This window comes from Rhinopithecus bieti, unplaced genomic scaffold (genome assembly GCF_001698545.2).
Source record: "Rhinopithecus bieti isolate Rb0 unplaced genomic scaffold, ASM169854v2 scaffold_26813, whole genome shotgun sequence".
Taxonomy (NCBI): domain Eukaryota; kingdom Metazoa; phylum Chordata; class Mammalia; order Primates; family Cercopithecidae; genus Rhinopithecus; species Rhinopithecus bieti.
In genome coordinates, this window is record NW_016812144.1 from 1,060,999 (window position 1) to 1,081,729 (window position 20,731).

General features: G+C 46.5%; 1 protein-coding gene across 12 annotated transcripts in view; it reads right to left on the bottom strand.

The window, feature by feature from the left end:
* TOM1L2 (target of myb1 like 2 membrane trafficking protein) overlaps positions 1-20,731 on the bottom strand; it is a 134,413-nt gene that overhangs the window by 61,727 nt on the left and 51,955 nt on the right. For 9 of the 12 annotated variants that reach the window (XR_001889857.1, XM_017895585.1, XM_017895583.1 and 6 more), the window contains exon 2: positions 3,460-3,544. The exons of 1 other annotated variant lie outside the window; for it this stretch is intronic. Coding sequence is in view for 10 of the 11 variants with exons in the window: in XM_017895585.1 (XP_017751074.1) it covers positions 3,460-3,544 (85 nt within the window). In the remaining variant the exon portion in view is untranslated. Of the gene's footprint in view, positions 1-3,459; positions 3,545-13,252; positions 13,471-20,731 lie in introns of those variants that run through there. 2 more of the 12 variants (XM_017895579.1, XM_017895578.1) reach the window with 2 other exon arrangements.

Here is a 20,731-nt window from a genome sequence, read left to right on the forward strand (position 1 = left end):
CGACCGTCAGTCCAACTTGTGGGAGTTTCTTCCACTTAGGAAGAGATTTTTTTTTTAAGATATGGGGTCTCCTAGGCTGGTCTCAAACACCTGGGCTCAAGCAATCCTCCCGCCTCAACCTCCCGAATAGCTGGGACTACAGGCATGAGCCACTGCACCTGGCTAGGAAGAGATTTTGAGACACCTCACAGCAGAAGCAAGGAGAAAACATTCTCAGGAATCACTGAGGTGCTCTCAGTCAAAAAGGTAGCAACAGGAGATTTAGCCACTTGAAGAGGAAGATGTGTGTGACCAACCTTCTGGGAATTGAGGATTTGAAAAAGAAGGCACGGCCCCTTCAAAATGAGGAAGCTCCTGGGGTTCCTGGGCTTCCTGACCTCAAGCCATAGAGATATTTGAGCAATTCACTAGAAGATAAGAGTTGCCAACATATTTGTATATTGCTCAAATCTGTAGAGAATTTCAAGCTGGGCCCAGGAATGTGGAAAATTCAAGGAGCTGAAAGATCAGCAGGGTTGAAGAGCTCAAAGCAGAGCTGCCAAGGGGTCTGGGGCTCCTCAGGAGAGTACTGGTTAGGGTTTTTACCCTAAGTGCCTGTGAAGGCCCTGAAGACTTGTTAGCAAGGGATCAACTTGCTCGTTCAGCAGCAGGAAGGGACAGGAGGGAAGGGGCCGAAGCAGAGGTCCACCTCTAGGATAAAGCGCAGACACCAGAGAATGCAGCACCTGACCCTGACTACCTTTCCAGCTGGATTCCAGACCCTCCCGCTCCCCCAACATCACCCTGTCTACCCTAGACCACTTGTATCCCTTGACATACTGGCCCTTTTGACGTCACCCTTGGCTACAGGACACATTTCTCCTGCCATCCTGGAAGACAGCCCCTCCACGAGGCATCTGTACCCACCTTTCCCTCTGGGACCATGGTATCAGGGACAGGCCTTGGCCACAGCCCTTCCCAGTCCTGCCAGGTGAGCCTTCAAGGGCGGGCTGGAACATTCACCTTGGCATCCTGCAGCTGCTATACCTCCACCCCTGGGGGTCAGTAAACATGGCTGGATGACTGGACAAACAAGTGAATGAGTGGTGTGTGAGGAGGACGTGAGGAAGGTAGCCACTCTGAGCTCGGTGATGATGGGATTAGAGATGTGTAGTCCCTAACAACTGTCTGTGAGTCACATCTGTGTGCCAGGTACCAAGTTGATCACCTGTATTTAGCTGGTGAAAATATGCCACCTTTCACCAAAGACTCCCACATTTTCATCCAGTGCAGGCCACTGCCCCCAACTCAAGTTCCCCGTGCAGTTCCCTGTCACATCTTCCAGGAGCTTGGCTGGCAGCACAGATCTACTCCTGATCTCTGCTCCCCAGCCTGTTCCACCTCAGGAAACAGCAGCTCCATCCCACGGCTGTTCAGGCCCTGAACCTTGCAATTTCCCTTGACTCTTCATTCCTTTCCCATGTCTGCCAATTCCATTGGTTCTACCTTCTAACACATTCAGAATCCCATCACTTTAACCATCATCTCACACCAGTATTACTGTGATAACCTCCTCACTGGGTTTTCTTTCTTCTTTTCTTTTTCTTTTTAGAGACAGAGTCTTACTCTGTCCCTCAGACTAGAATGCAGTGACACCATCCTAGTTCATCACAGCCTTGAACTCCTAGGTGTAAGCAATCTTCCTGCCTCAGCCTCGTACAGTGCTGGGATTACAGGTGCATGCCACTACGCCAGGCTGTCGCTGGGTTTTCTGCATCTGTCCTTGGCCTGCCCCCAGCCAGACCACTCTGAACAAACAGACTGAGTGACCTCTTTCCAATAAGAGTGGGAACATACCACTCCTCTGCTTGAATCTCCAAAAAGGTTGAAGCCAGAGTCGCTCTGGTTCTACATGGCCCTGCATTATCTGGATCCCCAATATGTCACTAACTTCGTCTCCAGGTACCCTCTTCTTTGACCACTCCACTCCGGGCCCATTCGCCACCTTGCTATTTCTCAAACACATCAGACACCCTCTGTCCCAGGACTTCTGGGTTTGCTGTTCCATGAGCCTTGACAGTTCTTCCCTTGTATAATCCTCACCCCCTACTCCCTCATCTCCTTTAACTCTTTGTTCAATATCACCTTCTAAAGGAGACTTTTCTGTTGTTTTTTCTTTTTGAGACAGGGTTTTTCTCTGTCACCAAAACTGGAGTGCAGTGGCATGCTCATGGCTCACTGCAGTCTCGACCTCCTGGGCTCAAGTGATCCTCCCACCTCAGCCTCCCAAGTAGCTGGGACTACAGATATGCACCACCATGCCTGGCTAACTTTTGTATTTTTTGTAAATACAAGATTCAACCGTGTTCCCCAGGCTGGTCTCGAATTCCTAGGCTCAAGCGACTAGCCCACCTTGGCCTCCCAAAGTGCTAGGATTACAGATGTGAGCCACCCAACCCAGCCAAGACTTTTCTTGATAACTCTATTTAAAATTACTAATTCCCAGCCTCCTCTCTCCCCATCTCCCTTCCACAGTCTTGTCCTCACCTGACCAGGTTATATGTTTAATTATCTTGTTTATGGCCTGCCTCCCTACTACTCTAGAATGGTAGCTCCTCAACAGGAAGGAATCTATCTTGTTCACTGCTGTGTCCTCAGTATTTACAATAGGCCTGGCACAAGGTAGTCATTCGAGAAATACTTGCTGCATGAAAACAGGACCAAGCTTGAGAGGCTGGTCCCCAGTTCACACATGGCAAGGCTAGAGTGATAGTGCTGAGATGCCAGCCCAGGGATGCCTGAGTCCCAGCTGCTCTCCTTGCCACTCTGAAAATGTTTTAAGAGGGCATGGCTACAGTAAAGTAAGCGTTAGTGGTATGGACAGCGGGCTAAATACAGACCAATTTGGAGGAAGTACAAATCGAGTGCAGCTATAAAACAAAAGAAGAGGATACAGGAAATAACAACAGGAACGGATCCAGCAGTGCAGGAATGCAGGAGGGGCAACATGGTCTAAGTCCACTCATGCTGCTTTCCCACTCTCGGCTGCGTCTGCTCCATGCCCTGGACCTCTCTCCATGGACACTGTGGTGCTTTTGACTCCTGGCAAACCAGGGCAGAGACAGGCTGTGAAGGAGAGGCAGAGGCCAGGAAGGAGGGGAGGGAAGAGGTGACACTTGGGCTGCAGAGACTAATGGCCACTGGGAACCACGTAATCAAGCAGCTTCATTTCTACTTGTGATTAAAAGCAGGTGATTAAAAGAGGTGTCTCTGTTCTACCTCCAGCACTGCCACTGGGCAAGTGGGGGAGGGATGAAGACAAAAAGGACAGATAATTCAGAGTGTCAGCTTATTCAATGCCAAACCAAACAGACTAGAACACAAAACAAAAAATAAAACCTGCCACCCTCAGGCCCTGACAAGCTTTGCGTGGCCCCTAAAAGCTGAGAGAGGCTTCCCAGGAGAGGGGGGCACACGTACCCTTCCTCCGTCTCATTGATGATGTCACAGATCTCCATATTCAATGTCCAATCCTCACTTTGCAGGGAGCCATCTGTTGCCTTTTCTGTGAAATCAGAGAGAAAATGGGTTTACATTTCTCCTGGAATAAGTGGGCCTTGGCAGGAAATGGGAAGAGACCAGAACCACCACATTCTCATCCCAAGCAGATGGGCTGAGCCAACAGAGCCATTCTAGGAGTGCTATTATCACAAGAGAACACCCGGGAAAGGTCCTGGCCTGAAGGCTGGAGTTATAACTAGGTTCTTCATTCACCAAACTCTAGACTGAAAAGCTTATGACAGGCCTAAGCCATCAAAAATCACCCCAAACATGAGGATATTAGGTTTATGAACCCATAGAGTCTGGAGCCAAACTACCTACCAAACTAGGTTCAAATACAGGCTCTACTACTTACTAGTTGTGTGGTCTTGGGTAAATTACTTAACTTCTAGGTGCCAAAGCTAGTGAAAACAACAGTACTTACCTGATATATGTTATGAAAATTAAATGAGTTGATATACGTGAAACACTTAGAACAGAGCCTGGCACACAGTGCTATACAGGTATTTGCTATTGGGATTATTAAAATCAATTGCTGTAGTTAAAACTACATTTCAGATAAGGGGATAAAGAAAGGACCATCGGTTATCAAGCCACTGTAGGTATGGTGTTGGGTGCTTCATGTACATTATTTTATTTCATCCACAAAATGACTTTCTGACCACTCAGTGAGGAAAGGACAGTATTTTCAACAAATGGTGCTGTGAAAATTGGATTGCCACATGCAAAAGAATGAACTTGGGCCCTTTATCTTACAACATATACAAAAATTTACTCCAAATGGATCAAAGACATAAATGTGAGCTCAAACTAAAAAATGCCTAGAAGAAAACATAGTGAAAAAGCTTCATGACACTAGATTCGGCAATCATCTCATGGATATGACACCAAAAGCACAGGCAACAAAAGAAACATTTTGAACTACATCAAAATAAAAACTTCTAGGCATCAAAGGACACAACACAGTGAAAAGGCAACCTGCAGAGGAAGAAAATATTTGCAAAATTATATATATGATAAGGGGTTAATATCCAGAAGATGTAAGTAACTCCTATAATTTAACAACAAAAAAACCCCAAACTATCCAATTAAAAAATGGGAAGGGACTTGAACGACATTTCTCCAAAGAAGATATACCAATGGCTAACAGGTATATGAAAAGAGGTTCAACATCACTAAGCATTAGGGAAGTGCAAGTCAAAACCACAATGAAACATCACCTCACACCCATTAGGATGGGTCCTATCAAAAAAGTAGAAAATAACAAGTGTTGGCAAGGATATAGACAAATTGGAACCCTTTTACACTTTTGATGAGAATGTAAAATAGTACAGCTGCTATGGAAAACAGGATGGTAGTTAAAACACAGAATTACCCGGCAAGGCGCAGTGGCTCATGCCTGTAATCCCAGCACTTTGGGAGACCGAGACGGATGGATCACCAGGTCAGAAGATCGAGACCATCCTGGCTAACATGGTGAAACCTAGTCTCTACTAAAAAAAGTATAAAAAATTAGCCGGGCTTGGTGGCAGGCACCTGTAGTCCCAGCTACTCAGGAGGCTGAGGCAGGAGAATGGCGTGAACCTGGGAGGTGAAGCTTGCAGTGAGCCAAGATCGCGCCACTGCACTCCAGCCTGGGCGACAGAGCAAGACTCCATCTCAAAAACAAAACAAACAAACAAAACACAGAATTACCCTATGATCTAGCAATTTCACTTCTGAGTATATACCCAAAAGAACTGAAAGCAGGGCCTTGAGGAGATATTTGCAGAGTCATGTTCATAGCAGCAATAGTCACAACAGTCAAAAGATTTGTAAACAGCCTGTGTCCATCAATTAATGAATGGATAAGCCAAATGGGTATACACAAAATGGAATATTATTCAGCCTTAAAAAGGAAGGAAATCCTATTGCATCCACAAAATGGCTGAACCTTGAAGGCCTTGTGCTGAGTGAAATAAGCCATTCACCAAGACAAATATGAGATGATTCCACTTATATCAGGTACCTAGAATAGTCAAATTTAAAGACAGAAAGCAGAATGGTGGTTGCCAGAGGCTGTTGGGGGGGTCCGGGGGAATGAGGAGTTATTGTTTAATGAACACAGAATTTCAGTTTGGGGAAAATGAAAGAGTTCTGGACATGGGTGTGGATGGTTGCACACAACGCGAACATACTTAATGCCACTGAACTATACACTTTAAAATGGTTAAAATGGGCCAGGCAAGATGGCTCACACCTGTAATCTCAGAACTTTGGGAGGCTGAGGCAGGAGGGTTACTTGAATCCAGGGTTTGAGAACAGCCTGGGCAACATAGCAAGACATTGTTTCTACGAAAAATTTAAAAATTAGCTGGGTATACTGGCTTGTACCTGTGGTACTAACTACTAATGAGGCTGAGGCAGGAAGATTGCTTAAGTCCAGGAGTTTGAGGCTGCAGTGAGATATGACTGAGCCACTGCATTCCAGCCTGGGCGACAGAGTAAGACCCTGTCTCTTAAAAAACTTTTTGTTTAATGGTTAAAATGATAAATTTAATGTTATGTGTATTTTAAAAACCACCACCAAAAAAGACAGAAAAATTACACACAGGTCAATGGACTGTTGGGTAAGGGAGTAGCAGGATAGGGATCAGAGATCATTTGGGTCTGTAGTCTCCTTTGATAGGAAACCCGGGGCCTGCAGAAGCAAAGGGAAAGGTCCCGGGGCTCAGGATCCTCAGTGGTAGAGCCAGGACCAGAGCCAGGGTCACTTGACTCCCTTCCCCCTCTGGGCTGTGAGCTCCAGGAGGGCAGGGACTAGGTCTGTCTTGCCTTCCACTGGGTCCCTAGTGCCCAGCACTTGGCAGCAATGCAATGCATTTACATCAGATGAATGACCGAATTAGCATCCCTTCCTCTACACTGCAGATCTCAGCCCTGGCTGCACATGAGAACCACCTGGGGAGCTTCTAGAGTGCACCAATACCTGAGCCTCATGCCCCAGAGGTTCTACTTTGAATGGTATGGGGTGGGATTCAGGGATGATGATGATGATGACAATGATGATTATTTGAGACAGAGTCTTGCTCCATTGTGCAGGCTGGAGTGCAGTGGCATGATCTCGGCTCACTGCAACGTTTGCCTCCTGGGTTCAAGCAAATCTCCTGTCTCAGCCTCCTCAGTAGCTGGGATTACAGGCATGTGCCACCATGCCTCGCTAATTTTCGTATTTTTAGTAGAGATGGGTTTCAGCATGTTGGCCAGACTGGTCTGGAACTCCTGACCTCAGGTGATCCACCAGCCTCAGTCTCCCAAAGTGCTGGGATTACAGGCACGAGCCACCGTGCCCAGCCCCCAACACTCTTGATGGTTGGGGAGGCAGATCATTTAGCTGTTTTCTCCTCCATTCTCACCAAAAGGATGTTGCTGAATGCAAAATGCTAAAACCAGTCCTCTTTTGCCTTCTGGTGTTGGCTGCTTCTGAAGTCACTATATTTAACATCAAAGTGCAGAAAGCGGCAGCCAAAAAGCCAAGCCGCTGGATTGCGAGGCTCCTCCAAATAGGGCTGCCTTAGGTTTCAGAGAGCATCGGAGGGTGGGTGGGCAGAAAAACCATGCTCAGAGCCAGCACTATCACTGCTGTCAGTGTCAAGGCTTCAGGGCATCCTGGCCTGGGTTCTACCCCAGGCGAGAGAAAATGCCATGGCAACGGCATCAGGATGCTATGCTGCTCTCACACTGAAGATTTAATGGGAGCTGTATCTGATTACCCGAGCTCAGGCCTGCCCTGCCCTGTCCAGTCCAGCCCAGCCTGGCCCGCCCTACCCAGCCTCTTTACCAGCCCAGTCCTTGGCCATTAGCATATCACCAGGGAGGTCAGCACTTTACAATTATCCGTCCAGAGGGCTGGCTGGTGGGAATGACTTGCCCCACTGCTCCCTAGAGCACTCTGTTTCTGCTGTTGCACCAGGTTTTATTTTAGGTTTTGACAATTTAGGTGACAAAATAAATGAGACTGAACTTTGCTTTCCTCTGGCCTGGGGACAGGACTGAGTGAGGGAGCCCACATTGAGTGGCCTTAGTTCCAGAGGCAATCAGATCCAACTTTGCTCTTGATTAGCTGGAAATTATTTTATGAAGAGAAAAATCAGAACTGATTTGAGCTCCTCTGTCAGCCTTACTTCCCTCATCTGTTTCAGTAGAGCTAAATACCCATGGTTGTGTTTGTGTGGCATTTTCTGCAAAATGAAAAGAAAGAAGCATTCTTTTTGGGTTGGTTCTTTATAATCAAAATGAGTATATATCTTTCAGCTTGAAAACTCGCATCCCAGTAATTGAATAGAATGCGCTGACCCTGAGGATAAGTTATCATGCCTTTGAACCCTTCCCCAGTATCATAAGAGGAAAGGAGAGGGTGAATATAAGGTTAATGGATTCTGCTGCTAAACCGAACTTGGAAATGAGGTTTCATTGATTTAATATTTCCTCTATTAAGGCTCCCAAGACTGTATCCCTTGTGGCCCTACCAAAGTGCAATCTCCGTACTTTCTTCTCCATGAGAGTCTGTGGCACAGCTTGAGTTCTGTGAAGGGGAGAGACGACTACCCCCTGGCCAGCTGTCCTCTCCCATTCCTGGCTCAAGAGAGCAGCAAGCCCAGGCCCGCAGGCAGAGCTGCTTCCATCAGGATAAGTCTCCTCCTGAGGAGGCTGCTGGATTTATGGCTGCAGACATGCCCCTACTGTGTGTGACCCAGGTGGTGAGTCATTCTTCTGGGAGTGGACACCTTGAAGAGGAGGGGTGTTCAGAGACAGCTGCAGGAAGAGCAGGGGCAGGAGGCAGACACCATTTCACCGCTGCAGGCTCCCAGCACACCTGGGGCTCATTCTGCCCCTGGATAAGCCATAGGGTGACAGAGGACACTGCTGTCTCAGTGGCTACATTGTGTCCTCGCCCTTAACCTTCCTGGAGCCTCTGCCCTCAGTCTTTTCTTCTCTAGACTAAACGGATGGTGCCTACCACCACCTCCATTCTTCCCAGCCCTGCCTGCCCTCCCTCAGGGGGCTCTGATTTCCCTGATAGTCCCAGGTCTGCTCCTTGCTGGCTTTATGACTTTTACTCTCTTTTCCCCATGCATGAAAAGGGCAGGGAGCGAGTAGGGCATCTCTGGGGCCTATCTGGCTCTTAACCATTGCTGACATGTATTCTCATCCCTTCCTCTCCTCCTCCACTTTCCCCACCTTGTAGACAAGTATCAAATACTGCTTCGGTATCTGCCAGCCTGGTGCCATCTGAGGACTAACTTTGGTTAGATTTCACCAAATCTCAAGAGCCTCCAAGCCCCTGCCCAGTCCTCTGCCTGTGTATTGCATTCATCTGAAGTCAGATTCTTACTATTTGCAGGTGGGGTTGCTTTCTCAGAGCAGGGGCTTGGAGGCACCTGGGTGGTCAAAAGTCTTTAAGTGCCAAGTGTGATGAATAAAGAGAAAAGGTTAGGGATATATCTTTTACAGGTAAAAAAATTTAAAAAGAGCAGTAAATAAAACAATGAGGCTTTTTAATGCAGACAGAAGACTGTTGCACAAATGTTTTGAGCAACAGCTATATTTTTGGAGTGTGCTGTCACTGCTTGTAAAGTATAGCTTTTGTTTGGATGTGTGAGTTCTATCTAGTATGTTACGTCAAAAACAGGTGTCACTTCACCATAACTGCATCCAGTAAAACAAGGATACTTCCAGCCTGTACAGAGGTCTTCTATGTTATTATCCGAGTATGAGCAGAAGCGTGGATTGTATGAAACTTTTATTAAAATAGTGGTGATGGCATCCTTTCACGAACTGTGAGTTAGGATGGGGCAGTTTCAGAATTCCTCCAAGATACTAATTTCAGATCCAAGCTCAGGCTTTGCCAGCAGGTGAGACTATATCACGCAAATGCCCAGTCTTTAGAGACAGAACTAGGATCAAATATTGGTACCACCAATTCAATGATGGGATCCTGACTTACCAGGTGTGAAGTGCTATCTCACTGTGGTTTTGTTTTGTATTTCTCTAATGACTACTGATGTTGAGCATTTTTTCATGTCCTTTTTGGCCATGGTATATCTTCTTTGGAGACATATCTATTCAATTTTTTTTGCGCCCCCCACCCCTTTTTTTAAGAGACAGGATCTCACTTTGTCACCTAGAATGGAGTGCAGTGGCCAAATCACAGCATCATAGCTCACTGAAATCTTGAAGTCCTGGTCTCAAGCAATCCTCCCACCTCAGCCTCCCAAGTAGCTGGGACTTCAGGCGTGCACCACCACACCTAGCTAATTTTTTTAAAAAAATTTATGTAGAGATGGGGTCTTGCTATGTTACCCAGGCTGGTCTTGAACTCCTGGCCTCAAATGATCCTCTTGCCTTGACCCCCCAAAGTGCTAGGATTACAGGCATGAGGCACAATGCCTGGTCCCATTTTTAAACTGAGTAGTATTTTTTTTCTTTTGGTTGTTAAGCTGTAAGAGTTCTTTACATATTCTGAATATTAATCCCTCCTATTTTATTGTTGTCTTTTTGCTCTCTTGATAGTATCCTTTAATGCACAAAAGTTTTAAATTCGGATTGTCCCATTTATCTATTTTTTCTTTTGTTGCCTGTGGTTTTGGTGTCATGTTTCAGAAATCTTTGCTAAATCCAACAGCATGATTTCCACTTTTTGTTTTAAGATATTTTTTTGAGATGGAGTCTTGCTCTTGTTACCCAGGCTGGAGTGTAGTGGCGCAATCTTGGCTCACTGCAAGTTCTGCCTCCCAGGTTCATGTCATTCTCCTGCCTCAGCCTCCTGAGTAGCTGAGACTGCAGGCACCCGCTACCACGCCAGGCTAATTTTTTGTATTTTTAGTAGAGACGGGGTTTCACTGTGTTAGCCAGGATGGTCTCGATCTCCTGACCTCATGATCTGACCGCCTTGGCCTCCCAAAGTGCTAGGATTACAGGTGTGAGCCACTGCACCCAGCCTATTTTAAGATTTTTATAGTTTTCCCTTCCCTCTTATGTGTAGGTCTTTGGTCTGTTTGGAGTTCATTTTTGCATATGGTATAAGACAAGGGTCCAACTTCATTCTTTTGCATGTGGATATTCAGTTTTCCAAGCACCATTTGTTGAAAAGACTGTCCTTTCCCCTCTAAATAGTTTTGGCACCCTTGTTGAAAATCAATCAAGAGTTTATTTCTGAGTTCTCTACTTTATTCCATTGGTCCATATGTCTTTCCTTATTCCAATACCACAATGTCGTGATTATTACAGTTTTGAAGTAAGTTTTGAAATCAGGAAGTGTGAGTCCTCCAACTTTGTTCCTTTCAAAGGTTGTTTAGGGCCAGGCACGGTGGCTCACACCTGTAATCCCAACACCTGGGGAGGCCGAGGTGGGAGGATCACATGAGGTCAGGAGTTTTAGACCAGTCTGGTCAACACAGTGAAACCCTGTCTCTACCAAAAATACAAAAATTAGCCAGGTGCGGTGGCTCACACCTGTAATCCTAGCATTTTGGGAGGCCGAAGCAGGTGGATCATGAGGTAAAGAGATGGAGACCTTCCTGGCCAACCAACATGGTAAAACCTCATCTCTACTAAAAATATAAAAATTAGCTGGGCGTAGTGGCACACACCTGTAGTCTCAGCTACTCGGGAGGCTGAGGCAGAAGAGTTGCTTGAACCCAGCAGGCGGAGGTTGCAGTGAGCTGAGATCGCGCCACTGTACTCCAGCCTGGGCGACAGAGCGAGACTCTGTCTAAAAAAAAAAAAAAGAGCTGGGTGTGGTGGCGCACACCTGTTGTCCCAGGTGCTTGGGAGGCTGAGCCAGGAGAATCACTCGAACCTGGGAGGCAGAGGTTGCAAAATGAGCCAAAATCACGTCACTGCACTCCAGCCTGGGTGACAGAGTGAGACTCCATCTCAAAAAATAATAATTATTATTATTAAAAAAATTAAAATAAATAAAGGTTGTTTGGCTATTTGGGGTCCCTTGAGATTTCATGTGAATTTTAGGATGGATTTTCTATTTCTGAAAAAAAATGCCACTGGCCTTTTTTTTTTCTTTTTTTTTTCAGAGACAGGGTCTTGCTATGTTGCCCATTCCGGAGTCAAACTCCTGGGCTCAAGCAAATCTCCCATCTTAGCCTTCTAAGTAGCTGGGAATACATGTGCATACCACCATGCCCAGCTTCACTGCAATTTTAACTGGGATTTCATTACATCTGTAGATCACTTCGGGTAGTACTGTCATCTTAAAAATATCAGCTTCCCAGGCTAGGCGTGGTAGCTCATGCCTGTAAATCCCTTCACTTTGGGAGGCCAAGGTGGGAAGACTGCATGAGCTCAGGAGTTTATGAACAGCCTAGGCAACATAAGGAGACCCTGTCTCTACAAAAAATTTAAAAATTAGCCAGGAGTGGTGGCTTACGCCTGTTATTTCATCTACTCAGGAGGCTAAGGTGGGACGATCACTTGAGCCCGGGATGTCAAGGTTGCAGTGAGTCGTAATCGTGCCACTGTACTCCAACCTGGGCAACAGAATGAGACTGCCTTAAAAAAAAAAAAAACTGTCTTCCCATCTATGAACACATGATGTTTTTTTTTTTTTTTTGAGACGGCCTGCTCTGTCACCCAGGCTGGACTGCAGTGGCCGGATCTCAGCTCACTGCAAGCTCCGCCTCCCGGGTTTACGCCATTCTCCTGCCTCAGCCTCCCAAGTAGCTGGGACTACAGGTGCCCGCCACCTCGCCTAGCTAGTTTTTTGTATTTTTAAGTAGAGACGGGGTTTCACCGTGTTAGCCAGGATGGTCTCGATCTCCTGACCTCGTGATCCACCCGTCTTGGCCTCCCAAAGTGCTGGGATTACAGGCTTGAGCCACCGCGCCCAGCCAGGATGTTTTTCCATATATTTATGTCTTCTTTAATTTCCTTCAGCAATGTTTTATAGTTTTCAGTGCACAATTTTTTGCTGCCTTGGTTAATTCCTAGGTATTTTATTCTTTTAGAGGCTAGTGTAAATGGAATTGTTTTCTTAATTTTCTTTTCAGATTGTTCACTGTTAATGTGTATAAAAGAAACACAACTGATTTTTGAATGTTGATTTTGTATCCTGCAGCTTTGGTAAATTTAGATATTTGCTCTAGGAGTTTTGTGTGTGTGTGTGTGTGTGTGTGTGTGTGTGTGTGGTGTCTTCAAGGTTTTCTACATGTAAAGTCATGTCATCAGGGGACAGAGATAATTTTATTCCTTCCTTTCCCATTTAGATGCCTTTTATTTCTTTTTCTTCCCTAACTGCTCTGGCTACAATTTCCAATACCATGTTGAATAGAAGTGATGAAAGGCAGCATTGTTGTGCCTATATATAGTTTTACAAAACACAGCCATACACCATGAGAGCAAACAAAGCTGAAGAGAAGACCCATTTGAGTCCTTATTCCATAAAAAATTGCAAGAGGGTAAAAACAGGAACCATATCAGGATCCGCAGGTCTTTGCAAGCCCTGAGAAAGTCACCTCAGACTTCTCCAGTCTGGAAAGCCTTCTCTCCAGCCTATCTGCCCATATCTAGCTCCCATCCAACGTCCTCTCCAGAGTCTTCTTTGCTGCCGCCCACAAGAAAGGCCCTCTGATGGGCTCCAGCACCTGATGGTACAGTTCACACAAGGACTGAGCCTTCAACACCATTCTAATGTTCTGAGAACTTTTTCAAATCTTACCGGCTTAATGAGTCATAAGTACCTTCTTGGCCCCCAACCTAAACTGGAAGCTGCTTGGAGGCAGGACATCTTCATGTCGAGAAGGCCTGACCTTATGCTGATGAGGGCCCTTTAGAAGTAAAATGATGACTGTAAATCCTTTTGAGGCCACCGGGTGACAGGCACTGGGCAGTCTGGTGAGATGACAGCTGGGTTCCCAGCTGTCCCCGGTTCTCCCTTCAGACTTAGAAGTAGGAGAAATATGCATCATAATGGAGTCTAAGAACAGGCAGTGTGAACTCAGATTCTGGTGAGTTCTAGTTCCGCCAATTACTGTGTGACTCCAGGCAATAACCTGACCTCTCCAAGCCTTTTGGACTGCTGTAAAATGCTGCAATAATAGCACTCTCTCACACAGTGACCGTTAAAGGAGACTAAATAATACAGAAAACACCTGACAGAGCCTCTAATACAGAGGACCTTTCCTTGCTGTTACTTCTATCCTTACTACAGCTCTTCTGAAAGGAGCTCTGCCAGCGCCCTCCCCTTGCAACCCCCTCCTCTCCCATTCCCGTGTCACCACTGCCACCTACAGGTAAGCAGTCATCCACAAGTTACACCCATCAGATTCAATAACCTGGGAGCTCTAGCTTTTCGGATTTCTGGGTTACTGAGCCAGGAAGACCTCCATGCTTCCAGAAGGAAGCCCCCAAACTTGGGTTGCCCCACCTGCAGGGTAAAGGAGCAGCCACACAATTTCCTTAAGAATCCAAATGTTAAAACTCCAAGAGGTCTTAGAGACCATCTAGTAAAAAGATTCCCCATAAGTTCACATTTCCTGGACCCCAGGAAGTGGGGCATGAGGGAGGAGGGGCCACGGCGTTGTTGCAAGCTCCTTATGGGCAGTTTCTTGCTCTCAAAGCGACCACTGAACCGCTGGTCTCAAGTCTTCAAGGAAATGGCTGTCAGTCCTCTCACCAAAAAAATGGAGAAACAGAAGAGAGAATTGCTTATTTGGTTTGAGCCAGGCTCTTGACAGACATTACCTCATTGAACCCTACCATCCCCCCCCAAAGCAGGTTATCTCTCTAATAGGAAGTAAATTAAGCCTAGTGGGGTGACTAGCCCCACAGTGTGCAGACAGGAGGTAGCAATACTGCCAACCACATGACCCAGGTCTTCCTGGTAAGCCTGGCCTTGGACCCTGATCCATCCTCAGGTAGAGGGTCACAGGGCAAAGAAGACCCTGGCCTCCACAATAGATGGTCCAGAGTGTTGGATGCAGCCCACCCTCTTGATTTTTAGGTGAAGGCTAAAGACTCTGGGCTAAGAAGTGTAAAGAAGAGTGCTGGTGAAAGTGTCAAGTTAAATTAGATGCTGGGTCACTTTATTCTCTTATTCTTCTTTTTTTAATTAATAAATCTTTTATTTTGGAATAATTTTAGATTTACTGAAGAGTTGCAAAGATAGAACAGAGTTCCCACTTGCTCTTCTTGCCGTTTCTGCTAATGTTCACTTTTTTTTTTTTTTGAGATGGAGTCTCGCTCTGTTTCCCAGGCTGGAGTGCAATGGCGCAATCTCAGCTCACCACAACCTCTGCCTCCCAGATTCAATCAATTCTCCAGCCTTAGTCTCCCAAGTAGCTGGGACTACAGGCGTCTGCCACCACACCGGATAATTTTTACATTTTTAGTAGAGACGGGGTTTCACAATGTTGGCCTGGCTCGTCTTGAACTCCTGACATCGTGATCTGCCCGCCATGGCCTCCCAAACTGCTGGGATTACAGGAGTGAGCTGCTGCGCCCAGCTTTTTTTCTTTTCTTTTCTTTTTTTTTTTTTTGAGATGGAGTATCACCCTATCACCCAGGCTGGAGTACAGTGGTGCGACCCCAGCTTACTGCAACCTCCGCCTCCTGGGTTCAAGCAATTCTCCTGCCTCAGCCTCCTGAGTAGCTGGGATTACAGGCGCCTGTCACCACGCCCAGCTAATTTTTATCTTTTTAGTAGAGATGGGGGTTTCACCAAGTTTGGCCAGGCTGGTCTCAAACTCCTGACCTGAGGTGATCCACCTGCCTCGGTCTCCCAAAGTGCTGGGATTACAGGCGTGAGCCACCGTGCCTGGCAGTTCACATCTTACATAACCATTGTACACAGGCCAAAACGAAAAAGTTAACATTGATATAGTACTATTAACTGAACTCCAGATGTTAATTTGGATTTCTCCAGTTTTTCCACTAATGTCCTTTTTCTGCTCATGATCTGATCCAGAATACCACACTGCATTTGTTTTCCTCTTTTTGAAACCTTCTGTGTTCTTTAAAGACCAACAAACTCGCAAACTCCCCAACTTATTCTCCTGTCTGGAGAGCTCAGTTCTAAAGGACAGCTCTGTGTGAGCCCCAATTCCACACCCTGGCCTCATTAGGGCACCACATCCTCCCACTCCCCAAACAAAGGAACCCTTCAGGCCAGCCAAACAACAGAGAAAACAGAAGCTTGTTAGCCACACAGGCCCGAGGCTGCTGACCCAAGTTCTTTTTTAACTGGAATTCCCTTGAGGGGGATCCACAGATTTAAAATGCATTCGGGGTGTGCTCTCTAGAAGCAGAGCCACTGGTATTTGATGTATTCCGTTCTTTGTACTTAATGGAATAACTTACATGTGAGTCAGTGTGTGAGAGTAGCTGGGGGAAGAAGCCAATTTAGGGCAGGGATGGAAATGGGCCATGGGGGAGGAGGGGCCTCTGCAGGAGCTAGCCAGGCCCCAGGATGGTGCCAGGCTTGGGGAAGAGGGGGCTGTGGCCAGCTTGTCCCAGCCTAGCAGACTGTGCAGTAATGTCAGACAGTTGGGGTTGGCTGGGAGGATCAAAGGTCCTCTGGGACCTTGTGCTCAGGTTACAGCTTCTGCTTAAAGCAGAGCAGATAAAGGGAAAGTGGGGGCAGGCGTGTAGGGGGTTGGGATTCACCTGTCCTGTCTTTCTCTCGGCCTCTTCATGCAGTCTGCTTTGCTGCCAATTTATTCTTCCCCAGAGCGCCTCTCAGGGGCTGTTCCCCTTGCCCTCATGCCCACCATTCACCACCATCACTCTCAGAGAAGAGAGGAGGTGTGCCTGAGAATTTCACAGTGTGCCGCACTGTCACAAGCCCTTTTTTGAGCTTCCTCCCGATGACAGAGACACACCCCAGAGATATGAGTGCCTCTCCTTGGGAATGATTATCCAAAGACTTCCCAGATCAATTTAAAAACTTTAACTGTGAGGCCTCTCTCTGCCAGACTGGGATGGAAAGAAGCAAGAGGGAGCCCCTACTCTCAAAGTGCTCCCCAGGAGAGACCTGCAGACAGACAGCCAGGACACAGGGCACAGACCTGAGGCTGAACAGGGGAGCAGAGGGGACTATGAAAGCTAAGAAACAGGCCTGGTACAATGAAAGAGCAGGAATTTGAAGACAGAAGAACATCATAGGCTGTGCAAACGGCCTCCCAGGGCCAGGGCCTCAGTGAAGGGGAGCGGTGAGAGGAGGCCAGCTCTGGAGAGTCCTTTCATTTTCTCTAAGGAGTCTGGGCTTTCCACAGGAGGCAACATGGGGCTTTTCAACAGGAGTGACAAGAATATTTATGTCTGAGACAGATCGCTCTGGTAACAGCATGGGGGCTGTACTGGAGTGGAGAGACTGCAGGCAGGAAGCAGGGGGCAGGTTATCACAACTGCTCAGTGAAAAAAGGAGACAGGACAGCATGTTGGTCAAGGTCATGGCTTTGAATCTGGGGACTGGGGGTCAGTCTTGGCTCTCTCTGACCTGGGGCACATTTCTCACACTCCCTGAATTTCATCCATAAAACTGGCAAAACAGTTGTACCTCCTCACAGGGTGTGGTAAGATCAAATAAGTTAGTGATGTAAGACACGAAACAGAGACCCTGGAACATAGTGGGCGCAATAAACATGAACCACAATTCTTAACTTGTGTATTCTGTGGACTGCATCTTAGGAAAGACGGAATTCCAGCGGGGAAGCAGAAGGGGAGGGTGACTGTCTCCAGTGCTTTTAGTGCAGCCTCCAGGTGGAAAAGTGAAGTGGCCACCTTAACTCCCTCCTGGAGTGTGAGCAGAGAGGACCACGACAAGGCTGCAATCTGTTGGCCAGGCACCAACTAGCCTGTGAGGCCAACCAGGGACCACAGGCATCACCAGGAACAAGGCTATAAAAAGGCCTCCAAGAGTGATTACAAAATTCTAAGCCAGGAGAAAGACTCCCAAAAGTTTCCCAAGGCTCATACCTGTTGTGCTTATTAAAGCCACAGTGCTGGCCAGGTGCAGTGGTTCACGCCTGTAATCCCAGCACTCTGGAAGGCCAAGGCAGGCAGGTCGCCTGAGGTCAGGAGTTTGAGACCAGCCTGGCCAACATGGTGAAACCCTGTCTCTACTAAAAAAATACAAAAATCAGCCAGGCACGATGGTGTGCACCTGTAATCCCAGCTACTCGGGAGGCTGAGGCAGGATAATTGCTTGAACCCAGGAGGAGAGGTTGCAGTGAGCCAAGATGGTGCCACTGTACTCCAGCCTGGGCAACAGAGCAAGACTCTGTCTCAAAACACACACACACACACACACACACACACACACACACACACACACAAGAAAAAGGGAAAAAAAGATAGAAATGACTACATATTGTATGATTCCATTTATACAAAATGTCCAGAACAGGCAAATCTATAGAAACAGAAAATAAATTAGTGATTGCCTAGGGTTGGAAGGGCCGGAGGAAATGGGGACTGATTGCTAATGGGTACAGAATGATGAAAATGTTCTAAAACTGATTGTGGTAATGGCTGAACAACTCTGTAAATACAATGTTTTTTTAAAAAAAACTCCATGACTATACTAAAAACCACTGACTTGTACATTGTAAATGGGTGAATTGCATGGCATATGAATTATATCTCAATAAAGCTGTTGAAAATGGGAGAAAAGCTACTAGGAATGTGTTCAATGTAGTATTATTTAAAATCCTTGGCTGGGTGCAGTGGCTCAAGCCTGTAATCCTAGCACTTTGGGAGGCTCAAGCAGGAGGACCACTTAAGCCCAGGAGTTTGAGACCAGCCTGAGCAACATAAACCTTGCCTCCACAAAAAATACAAAATTAGCCAGGCATGGTGGCACATGCCTGTGGTCCCAGCTATTTGGGAGACTGAGATGGGAGTATGGCTTCAGCCCGGGAGACTGAGGCTGCAGCAAACCGTGATCACACCACTGCACTCCAGCCTGAGTGACAGAGTGAGACCCTGCCTCAAAAATAAAATAAAATTCTTAAAACTTTTCAAATATAAAATAAAAAAGATTATTAAATATAATATATTGATTCCACTGAATATTATATAGCTATTGATATCGTTTGGATATTTGTCCCCACCAAAATTTTTTTTTTTTTTTTTTTTTGTTTTTTGACGACGGGTCTCACTCCGATGTCGCCCAGGCTGCGATGGTGCAGTGGCGCGATCTCCACTCATGCAAACTCCGCCTCCCAGGTTCATTCTCCTGCCTTCAGGCCTCCTGGTAGCTGGGCTACAGCTGTGCCGCAACTGCGCTGCTAAAATTGTTGTGTATTTTAGTAAAGGACAGTTTCACTGGTTAGCCAGGATGGTCTAATCTCTGACCTCGTGATCCGCATGCCTGGCTCCAAAGTGCTGGGGAATACAGGGGAGCCCACCACGCCCGGCTCCCACCAAATTTTATGTTGAATTCGTCGTTCCCAGTGCCGGAGGTGGGGCCTGCTGGCAGGACCTTCATGCTTGGTGCTCTTGGATAGCTCTTGCAGATATCTGGTCATTTAAAAAGTGTGTGCCACTTCCTCCATCCACTCTTCTCTCTTGTCTCATTCCTTGTTTTGCACCACGTGAAGCCTACTCTCCCTTGCCCTTCTGCCATGAGTACAAGTTCCTGAGCCATCTCCAGAAGCAGCTGCCAGTATATGCTTCCTATATAGCTGCAAAACATATGAGCCAAATACTACTTTTATAATTACTAGTCTCAAGTATTTCTTTATGGCAAGCAAGAACAACTCTAATCAGCCGACTTATACCAGTATCATTCTTTTTTTTTTTTTTTTTGAGACGGAGTCTGGCTCTGCCGCCTCAGGCCTGGAGTGCCGGTGGGACCGGATCTCAGCTCACTGCAGCCTCCGCCTCCCAGGTTCACGCCGATCTCTCCTGCCTCCGCTCCCAATAGCTGGATACCAGGCGGCGCCGCCACCTCGCCCCGCTAGTTTCTTTTGTAGTTTCTCTCTCTCTCTCGAGATTCGCGTCGGTTTCACCGTATTAGCCAGGATGGTCTCTGATCTCCTGGACCTTGTGATCCACCCGTCTCGCGCCCCCAAAGTGCGGGATTCAGGCTTGAGCCACCGCGCCAGTACCTATAAGTAATAATTCTTAAAACCATATGGAAACATTTTGTAATGAGTGTAAGAAAAAAACAATACACAAAATTGCTTTTTAAAAAAATCATGCATATGGATAACGCCTGGAAGATAAATGGGAAAAAGTGAAAATAATCAGTGTGTTGAAGTATTTGGCTTAAAGGCAAATTTAAAAAATTTTTTCTGTTATTACTGTTATAAAAAGAAGGAAAGGGGATATTATACTGCAAAAAACTAAGAGAGAAAGTAGCAAACTAATAACCAAAACTAAAAGCGAGTTATTTAATTCTTCCATCAAAAATAGCTAGGACTAGCCCAGGCACAATGGCTCATGCCTCTAATCCCAGCACTTTGCCACACTGAGGTGGGAGGATCTCTTGCGCTCAGGAGTTCAAGACCAGCCTGGGCAACAGAGTGAGACCTCACCTCATGTCTACCAAAAAAAAGAAAAAAAAAAAATTAGCCAGATGTAGTAATGCATGCCTATAGTCCCAGCTACTTGGGAGGCTGAGGTAGGAAGATCGCTTGAGCCCAGGAGATGGAGGCTGCAGTAAGCTATGATGGTGCCACTGCACTCCAGCCTGGGTGACACAGTGAGACCCTGTCTCAAAAAAAAAAAAAAAAAAGCTAGGTATAGGCTATAGGTTAGTCATGGTGCCTCATGCCCATAATCCTAGCACTTTAGGAGGCCAAGGCAGGAAGACCACTTGAGCCTAGGAATTCAAAACCAGGCTGGGTAACACAGCAAGACCTTTCCTCTACCAAAAATTTTAAAATTAGCAGGGCTCCGTGGCACACACCTATAGTCCCAGGTACTCCAGAGGCTGAGGTGAGAGGATCACCTGAGCACAGGATGTCGAGGCTGCAGTGAGTTATGATCATGCCACTGTATTCCAGTCTGGGGGACAGAGTAAGACTCTGTCTCTTGAAAAAAAAAAAAAAAAAAAAGCTAGGTACAAGCTTTAAGGCTGGCCTTAAAGTAAGCCTCGTTATTGAATATACAGACTAAGGATATACAGACTAAGGATAAAAGCCTGGCAACCCCAATATCTCTGAAAAATAAAAGGCATTATATTCTGACCAGG